The sequence below is a fragment of the Choloepus didactylus genome, chromosome 6 (genome assembly GCF_015220235.1).
Source record: "Choloepus didactylus isolate mChoDid1 chromosome 6, mChoDid1.pri, whole genome shotgun sequence".
In the NCBI taxonomy this organism is placed as follows: Eukaryota; Metazoa; Chordata; class Mammalia; order Pilosa; family Megalonychidae; genus Choloepus; species Choloepus didactylus.
In genome coordinates, this window is record NC_051312.1 from 89,419,809 (window position 1) to 89,428,975 (window position 9,167).

At 55.8% G+C, this 9,167-nt stretch overlaps 1 protein-coding gene across 1 annotated transcript; it reads left to right on the top strand.

Annotated features, from left to right (window-relative positions):
* The first annotated feature begins 5,375 nt into the window (after positions 1 to 5,375).
* On the top strand, positions 5,376 to 8,562 carry TPBGL (trophoblast glycoprotein like). The gene has a single exon (XM_037841553.1). The coding sequence runs from the start codon at positions 5,821 to 5,823 to the stop codon at positions 6,994 to 6,996; it is 1,176 nt and encodes a 391-aa protein (XP_037697481.1). The 5' UTR covers positions 5,376 to 5,820; the 3' UTR covers positions 6,997 to 8,562.
* The last annotated feature ends 605 nt before the right edge of the window (positions 8,563 to 9,167 follow it).

The window sequence follows — 9,167 nt, forward strand, 5'->3', positions numbered from 1 at the left end:
ATCACATTTGTTGATGTCCAACTAGCCAAGGGAAGTCACTTCAGCAAGCCAAGAGTCTGTATGGGAAGGGAAAGCATGAAGAGTGTGGGTACAGATTGGCAAGATTCATCGAAGGCCATTAATATAACAACCTACCACAGGTTCTAAGTGTTTTATTTTTAAGACATCAACACCGTGAGAGTCTATGTTCTGATTCAAAAAGACCATGGTTCTATGGCTTTCTGAGTCCTGTGGTTCAATGCTGACTGTGGTTCAATGTGAGTTGATACTGCAATCCTGGGGCCAGACCCTGCCTGGCCTTGTGACTTGGTCAGGGGGAAACCCTTCAGCTTCTCCTAGAGGAGGACTGTGGAAACAATCAGAGGATCCATGAGCAAAGGAGACCTAGACCAGGGTAGAAAATTTCCAGTCTGAGGGATCAGCAGCAATCTACTGGCTATAGCACAGGTAAAGAAATAGGAGCCCAGAGAGGAACAGTCACAAAGCCAGCCAGCAACAGACCAAGACCAGAAGCCAAGTGGAGTCACTCCCTTTTGCTAAACTTCAGTTTCCAACCTAAACTGGGGATAACAACCCCTATCTGGAGCACCATTTGTAAACGGTAAAGCATGTTACAAAGGTAGTAAGGAATCATTTTGCTGATAGCCTGGGAGTGTGGGAGGGTTTGGGAGGGTAGAGTGGACAGGCTTATGACTTTCAGAGGAATCATCCAGCTCATTTATTCTAGCTTTTCCCCTGAGGCCCAGGACATAGAGTGGAGGAGAAGGGTATTATTAAATATCAGAGAGTTACTTAAAAGCCAGTTACCCTCCCCTCAGATGCAAAGCTTGGCCTTTGCTGACTCAACAGAGAAAATGAATCTTGGGCCTATGGATTTTCCTGTGTCTCTGGCAGGTGGAGGATGGGGGGTGGTGAGAGTGAAAAATAGGAACAGCAAGGTCTGCAGTGAAGTTTTCCCCTCCTGCTGGTGCATAAGTTACTCAAGAGGAGAGAACCTGGGGCTCCCCCCTCTCCCCTTTGCCGACAGATCTTCATCCTGCCAGGCCTGCCAGGCTGCTCCTCCCCATTCCCCATAGGAAGGGGGAGCAGAAGGAGAGGGGGAGCAGCAGGAAGGCGGTCGGGACGAAGGAAGTCTAGATCACAGGATGCTTCAGCATCAAACCTGGAGGAACCCCAACCACCCTACCTTTGCTTTATAGTTGGGCAAACTAAGGTCTTAACTGGGCTGGGGCAAAGCTCAAGGTCATATATAAGAAGATGGGGCACTTACATGGACAAATCACAGCATTACATTCCCCTCCATGACCCCCATCCCTAAAATAGCAAGGAACACAGGACTAGAAACTCCTCTAAGATCATCCTGTCCACACCTGCACAAACCCACATGCTTTTTTTTGCAGAGAAAGTAAGGTCTGGAAAGACAGAGACTTTCCCAGGGCCTTTAGCACTATCAAGATACCTCTGATGACAAAATGGACCTGAAGGTTCATGGGGAAGGGGCTACTGGCTGGGTAACCTCAGGAAGGTCACCGAACCTCTCTGAGCTCCCTATCAAGGTCCAGCGGGGCTTAGAGAGGGACAGGGTCTTTGGAGGGAGAGAAGCAGCTCAGTGAAGGAACTAGAAGCTCAGACAGGAGACAGCACCTTGAAGGCTCAGAGATGGACTTGGGGGTCTAGTAGGGTGGTAAATTGAAGAACTGGGGTCTAGCATGACTGACAGATTCTCATTTGGGCCCGGGACAATCACCTTACTTGGGTGGGAATGCGGGTGTCCCCCATGACCTGCCTTACTCTATGCCCTAAGGAAACCCTGAGGGCCTGAGTTTCTTTACCCACAGGCTCCCCTGGGATCTGACCCAGCCACACTCTCGGGAGAGAGGGAGACTTGGAGGGAGAGAGCTGCAGGGAAGATAAGCAGGAAACCTGAGCGCCTGTCAGGCTCAGGTCTCAGCCAGCTGTGCAACCTTGGGGGGAAGCACTTAACCTTCCTGGACAGCTGTCTCCTGATGTAAAGCAGAGATGGGGGATCCTTACCAAGCTTGCCTCACAGCGATGGGAGGATTGAGCCAGAGGTTTAAAAAATCATTATTTCATTCAATAAGCATCCCTGGTGCCTTCTCTGTGCTGAGCCCTGAGCTTCGTGCTGACAACACAGGAAGTCAGACCAGCACTGAGCCTGAAGAGCTGACAGTCAGGGAGCTCAGGGGAGCCCTGGCCCTCTGCCCACTAAGGAGAGAAGTTCAAAAAAGGGAGAAGGAAGCCATGTGGGCTTCCTGAAGGGGCAGAACTCAAGCGCAGCTGAGGGACAGTGGGCTGGACTTGAGTCAAGGGGAGAGAGCACCCCAAGGGGGGTGGGGGGAATACTCTGAGCAAAGAAACTTCCACTGGATACATCAGAAAATAAACACACAGCCTCAGATTCAAACACATTTATTGAACACCTACTGCATACTGAATGCTGGCAACCACAAGATGGACATGTCTGCTCCTCCAGGGAAAAGAGACCCTTGAAAATGGCTCACAGACCTGGCTCCAGAGAAACTTGGACAAAGGAGGGGAACACCTACCTACAGATGGGAGGGGTGAACACTGGGCAGAGGCCACACACAGAGACAAGCAAGTAGAGACTCGTTTTATTAATAGCCACAGTGAGTCTGCCATGTTGGGGGAGGGAGCAACATGGAACAGCACAAAATGACATGGGAACTAATTAGTCCCCAAGAGGAGCAATGCCTCATCCAATATCACACGGTTGAAGCTTGGCAGGTGAGTGCTAGGCCCCCAGACCTAGGTGATATGGGTTTTCTTGTTTCAATGCACTTTCCATTCACTTTGTCACAACAGCCCCAAGAGGCTGGCAGGATGTAAGTTTGGAAACCACCCACTTTACAGAAAAAGCTGACAGCCCAGAGGTGGAGGGAGGCCCAAGGTCACACGAGACCAAACCTGGCATCTCTTCCTGGCCTCAGCTTTCTGGTTCAAGATGAGCTTTCCATTGGCACTGGACCCTCTCAGAGGTGGACCACCACCTTGGACAGAGCCTTGGGCGTGGAGCCTGGGGCCAGGTTTCCAAAGCCCTGACAACTCCTGGCTGTGAGGCAAATCCCTGGACCGCAGGCCACAGTGTCCCCATTTGTGCAACACAGTCGTTGCCTTGTTTTCTGGTACCTGATGATTCTAGGTCCTCTTCTGTGCCTCCTTTCCCCAACTGAGTATCTAGCACCCCCATTCAAGGCTGCCTGCTGCCCTGCAGCCCCTTTCCCAGAGGGGCCACCAACCAATCAGAAGCCAGACACCATGGGAGCCTGGGGAGTGGGCTCTGGCCTAGGCAGGTATTCTGTGGTTCCCCAGGGGCTGGAGGCAGAAAGGAATCTGTGCAATGGGACAGCGGAACACAGACCTTTCTATTCATTCATGCATGCATGCATGCATCCATTTATTCATCCACACACATTTACTGAGCACACTCTTGTGCTAGTCCCTGAACTGGAAACACAGTAAATGAATAAGACCCAATGCCTTCCACTAGGGAACATATCAGAGCTGGAGCTTGTAGCTGACATGGGCCAGGGTTGGAGGGAGTCCAATAGCCGAGGGCCCAGCCCCAATGGTGTCTACCTGAGAACTTGTGCCCATGTGAGAAAAGACATTACTAGCCTATTACCTCCACATACCAAGGACACAGTGGAGGGCAGGAGAGAGTGGGCTCAGAGTGTGCTGACCAATCTCTGGATGCATGGGCTTCATGTATGGGTCTGTAAGCTTGAAGCTCTGAGAATGCAACCAGGAATCTGCAAGGACCAGAAGTATGCATGTTCAAGTATTCATGTGTATATTAGTTAACCAACACATATCAGGACACACCCAAAGCTATACTCAGATGTGCACTTGTAGTAATGAGCCTACATGTATTTGCATGAGGCACATCTGAGTCTGCCAGGATCTGTGCACAAGCTTGTGCAAGCTTCCCATGCATGTATATGCACATGGGTCTGTGTGTTCACATGCGGACACACCTAGGTCTGTTTATGCATCAAGCATGACTCTTCACGTGCACATGTATAACTTTGCACATGTTTGTCCAATCCTGAATGTGCAAGTTATTGTTCTCATCTGACAAAGCCTGGAGAAGCTGTGATGGGGGTAGGGAAGAGGGAGGGAAGGGGGAGGAGAGAGCTGGGTACCCCCAGCATGAACAGTCCTGGTCCTTAATGTTGGTCCTTGCCCAAGACACAGGCCACCGCAGGGTCTGCCTCTTCTCCTTAAGTGGTATTGATCTGTTGGTCGATCTGTTAAATATAACCTCAGGGAAGAAATCAACTCAACAACCATCCCCAATTCAAGAGAAAGAGACTGACTGATTCTGAGGGGGTTGTGGAGGTTCTATCCCAATCAGCTCTGCTGATACCACCGAATAGCCTGAGGATCAAGAATCAAGTGTCAGCCTCTCCAGCCTGAATAATTCATGCCAAGGCCAGGAGTGCTCCCTTCTGAGGAGCCTGTCTCTTTAAATCAGGTCTGGAGCTTCCCAGTTCTGGAAAAAAAAAAAAAAATCCAGAACAAAACAAAACTATAAACAGCTCAGCCCCCACCTCAGCCAAGACCCCACTCCATGCTACAAAATCTGCTCCCATTCTCCTAACTTCTGGAATCCCAAACTTTCCCACACCATTCACCATTTACAGGGGGTCGCCTAGAGAGGAGAAGGGACAGGTAGATGGTGTCCAAGGAACCTCAACGTCCTGAGCTTCAATAGGAGGCCTAGTGGGGGTGCCCAGGTGTGGGGCAGGGAGAAGAAAAGCAAAAGGCTGAATCACTACACCCACCCAATACCTGTGCCAAGGAGAGGGCTTGTGGGAAGAGTCCAGCCTAGTGGAGGAACCCAGATCGGCGAACTCCCAGCAGAGCAGAGGAGAACAGCCAACGATTGGGGAGGGGGGTGGGGAAGGGAGGACTGCTGCAGACTTTCCACAGGGGACGGCATGGGGTCGAGAAAAGGCCGGTCTCAAGGGACTTGGAGTGTGGTGACACAGCTGTGCCTAAGGGAACTGGGGTCGTGCAAAGGAGGGGACCGAGGCTGGGGATTTTCCACTCTCTCTCCTTGCAATGCCTTCTCCCTGATCACAGATTAGGAAGAGGCCGAATAAGGAGTAATTCTCCCAGCCCACTCCTGAACCCTGTCTCAGTTGCAGGGGGAAAGGGGTCTAAAGTGCTCCCCGCAAATTCTAACTTCCTGGTGCCGGCACACCTGCCTGCTCTTCCCCGCCCAACCTCGCCCCATCCCACACTTGCCAGAAAGGGAAGAGGAAGGAACAAGCTTAAATGTAAGGGGAGAAACGAGGGTGAGGTGGGGGGAGCGCCTCCGAGAGCGAAACTTCTCAGCAGCCGCGGGGATGGAGAAGGGGAAGAAAAAGCGCAAAAGCAGAAAGCTCTGATTCTCGGGAGCCTCCCACCCCGCCTCCCGCGGCGTGGAGGGCGCGGAGACTCCGCTGGGGGCGGAGGAGGAGGCTGGGAGGCGGGGAGGTGGGAGGCAAACCCTGCCCACTCGGCTCCGAGCCCGGAACGGCCACGAAGTCCGAGGCCGATGCGCAGGGCGAGGAGGGCACTGGGGGCGGGGGGGTTCTGCTCCCAGCCTGAACCCTCTCGCCCTCTGCCAGGAAAGTGAAGACTCCTCGGACTTACGAGAAAGCGGACTGACCGACCGACCGGGACTGCCAGTCGCTCCAGGTCAAGGACTTGCCCCACCCGACCCCCCCAAAAGGCGCTCCCAACTCACTGGTGAGCGCGGCGGCCCGGACGCTGGATGTGGGGGCGGCCGCCATGGCCCCGCAAGTGGGACAGCCGGGGCTCCGGGGGCCGCTGCTACCGGGGCTGCTGTTCGTGGCGGCTGCGCTGAGCCGACCGGCCGCGCCCTGTCCTTTCCAGTGCTACTGCTTCGGCGGCCCCACACTGCTGTTGCGCTGCGCGTCGGGCGCCGAGCTCCGGCAGCCGCCGCGGGACGTGCCGCCCGACGCGCGCAACCTCACCATCGTGGGCGCCAACTTGACCGTGCTGCGCGCTGCCGCCTTCGCGGGCGTGGACGCGGACGGGGAGGAGGAGGAGGAGGAGGAGGTGGGCGTGCGCCTACCGCTCCTGACCGCGCTGCGCCTCACGCACAACAACATCGAGGTGGTGGAGGATGGCGCCTTCGACGGGCTGCCCAGCCTGGCGGCGCTAGACTTAAGTCATAACCCGCTGCGCGCCCTGGGCGGCGCCGCCTTCCGCGGGCTGCCCGCGCTGCGCTCGCTGCAACTCAACCACGCGCTGGCACGGGGCGGCCTCGCGCTGCTGCACAAGTTGGACGCCGCTCTAGCCCCGCTGGCTGACCTGCGCCTCCTGGGCCTGGTGGGCAACGCGCTGAGCAGCCTGCCGCCCACCGCGCTGCGCCTGCCGCGCCTGGAGCAGCTGGACGCGCGTCTCAACGCGCTGGCGGGCCTGAGCACCGACGAGCTGCGAGCGCTGGAGCGCGATGGCGGCCACCCGGGGCCGCGTCTCTTGCTCGCCGACAACCCCCTGCGCTGCGGCTGCGGTGCGCGCCCCCTGCTGGCCTGGCTGCGCAACGCCACGGAGCGCGTACCCGACGCGCGGCGCCTGCGCTGCGCGGCCCCGCGGGCTCTGCACGACCACCCTTTCCTGGACCTGGATGAGGTGCGGCTGCACTGCGCGGACGGCGACGCCGATGGTCGCGAGGAAGAAGTGGGGCTCGCAGGCCCGGAGCTGGAAGCCTCCTACGTCTTCTTCGGGCTAGTGCTGGCGCTTATCGGCCTCATCTTCCTAATGGTGCTCTACCTAAACCGCCGCGGCATCCAGCGCTGGATGCGCAACTTGCGCGAGGCCTGCCGGGACCAGATGGAGGGCTACCACTACCGCTACGAGCAGGACGCCGACCCGCGCCGCGCGCCTGCCCCAGCTGCACCTGCTGGCTCCCGCGCCACTTCCCCGGGCTCGGGCCTCTGATCTTCCCCTGTCGGGGGTTGGGGGCTGCCCCCCGCCAGCTGATGACCTTATTGGGGCTGCCTGGCCCAAGACACCCGCCCGCTGTCTTAGGGGCTCTGAGACCTGCCCCTGACCGGCTGAGATCTTTGGATTATGGCGATTCCCAGCCCCACCCAGAAGCTCCAAGCTTTTCCCCACCCCCGCCCTCTTCCAGCCTCTGGGAGCTCCCACAACCAAAGACCCTGAGACACCTTTGATTCCAGAAACTCCACCCGCCCGTCCCAGACTCAAACACATCCCTCCTGGACCACCAAAAGCTCCCTCCCCTTTTCAAGACTTACATAGACCCTGTCCTTCAACCTGGAAGCCCTGCGACCATTTCCACCAACCTGTTCCAAGCCCAACCTTCCCAAAATCCCAGGCTTCCCTAGCACTGATCCCTCTCTCCAGCTTGGAGCCCTCAGCTCCCCTCCCAGGGTTCAGGGATCCTCACTTCCCATTCTGGTCTCTGTAGCAGAGCACCTCCATCAGCAGGTTTTTGTGGACTCTGAGCCTTGTGCCACATCCCAGAGCTCCACCCTGCATAGAGACCCACATTATGGGGTTCTGAAGGTCAGGGCACCCTCCCCAATCTGAGGATGTATTCATACCCCTGCCCCTCTCACCACCTGCCTCCCCAGCTCTGGCCAGGACCCTCCCTTCCTTAACCCAGTCTTGAGATTCAACTCCCAGGCTCTCTCCCATCCCAGGGACAAGTGCACCCTGGTGTAGCCTTAGGGTGGAGCTGATCTCAGCCTTTCCGCACTGGGGTTCTGATACCCAATACTTAGTGCTTGTACCCAATTTCAAACTCTCAGCTCTTCACCCCAATTTGAGTTTCATTACCCTGTTCAAGTTTTGGGCTCTCAACCCCTACCCCCATCACCTGTATTCAGTACCCACCCCTGTCACTCACTGGATCAAGGTCCAGTAAGGAATCTCATCCTGGGATGTGCTCAGCCCCCTTTCCTCCCAGGACGAGCTCTCCAGCCTTGCAAGACAGGTACCACACACCCCTGCCCCTTATTAGCTAATCCTCAAGGGGAAGGAGAGAGCCCTGGGGAGGTGATATGGATGGTCAGGCCTCAGATCCACGGTCACCATCCATCATGGCCTCAGAGACCCTGAGAAGGACTCTGAAAGACTAGGAGCTGCTGCCCACCAGTTTCTCTGCCCTCTTTCCCACCCACTGTGGCACTTCTCCAGTGGGGATTCCTTGCCCCTCCCATATGCCTTCTGGAAAAGGAAGGGGCTCTTGCTTCCTGTCTCAGGCACAAACCCTCCTGTTTAGGGTCAGAGCCTCAGCGCCCTGCCTTCTGCATGATCCCAAAGCACAATTGGTGAGTTGGGAGGGGGCCACCTCTCCCTAACTCTCCACCCCCTAAGTCAGGCAGAATGGCTGGCCTGTGCTGCCGCTGCACACAGGAAGTTGACCTCCTTCAACATATTGGCTCGAGGCCTGCCTTCTCAACCCCTCACCCCACCCGCCAAATCTGGATCTCCCTTGGGCAGTTTTCTATAAAGTCTGCAGTAATCTCTGGAACTCTGCTCCTGAAAGTGGTGCCGTGTCATTTCTGCTTACCTTGGGGCATTGATGGAGGTGGAAGGGGACACTTGGGAGGGCACTTTGGACTTATGCAAGGTGAGGCAGTGATCTTTTGTGTCTTCTGTCAGACCGTGGGAGAAGTCAGTTCTGACTGCCCATAGCAGGATTGAGGTTAGACACATGGTGGGACTTCCCATTGAGATGGCATTGCTCTCCAAAATCAGTCTGCTTTTTGTTCTGTGAGATGGGGTTATCCACAGCCAGCATGGGATCCTAAGCTTCCTCTACATCCTTTTCTCCTTCCATTTCTCATCACAGGTGGAGAGGAGGGGTTAGGGAGAGAGTAGTCAGACTAGCAAACACTAACCTCAGCCAAGGCTATCAGGGAGGAAATCCAGCTACTGAGAATCAGAAGCAGTTAATTCCCTCTGCAGGCAGACAGGAAAGAATAGGGCTCATTTACTGCTTTGGGATCATCCCTCTGATGAATTACTTGGTACTCCCTTATGTCCTGTGTCACGCCATACTCTTCCTGGCGGTGGGGAGGGAGGGTTAGAAGACAGAGGAGGGGAGAACTGCATCTTGGGTATGTCAGAAGCTAAGAGAA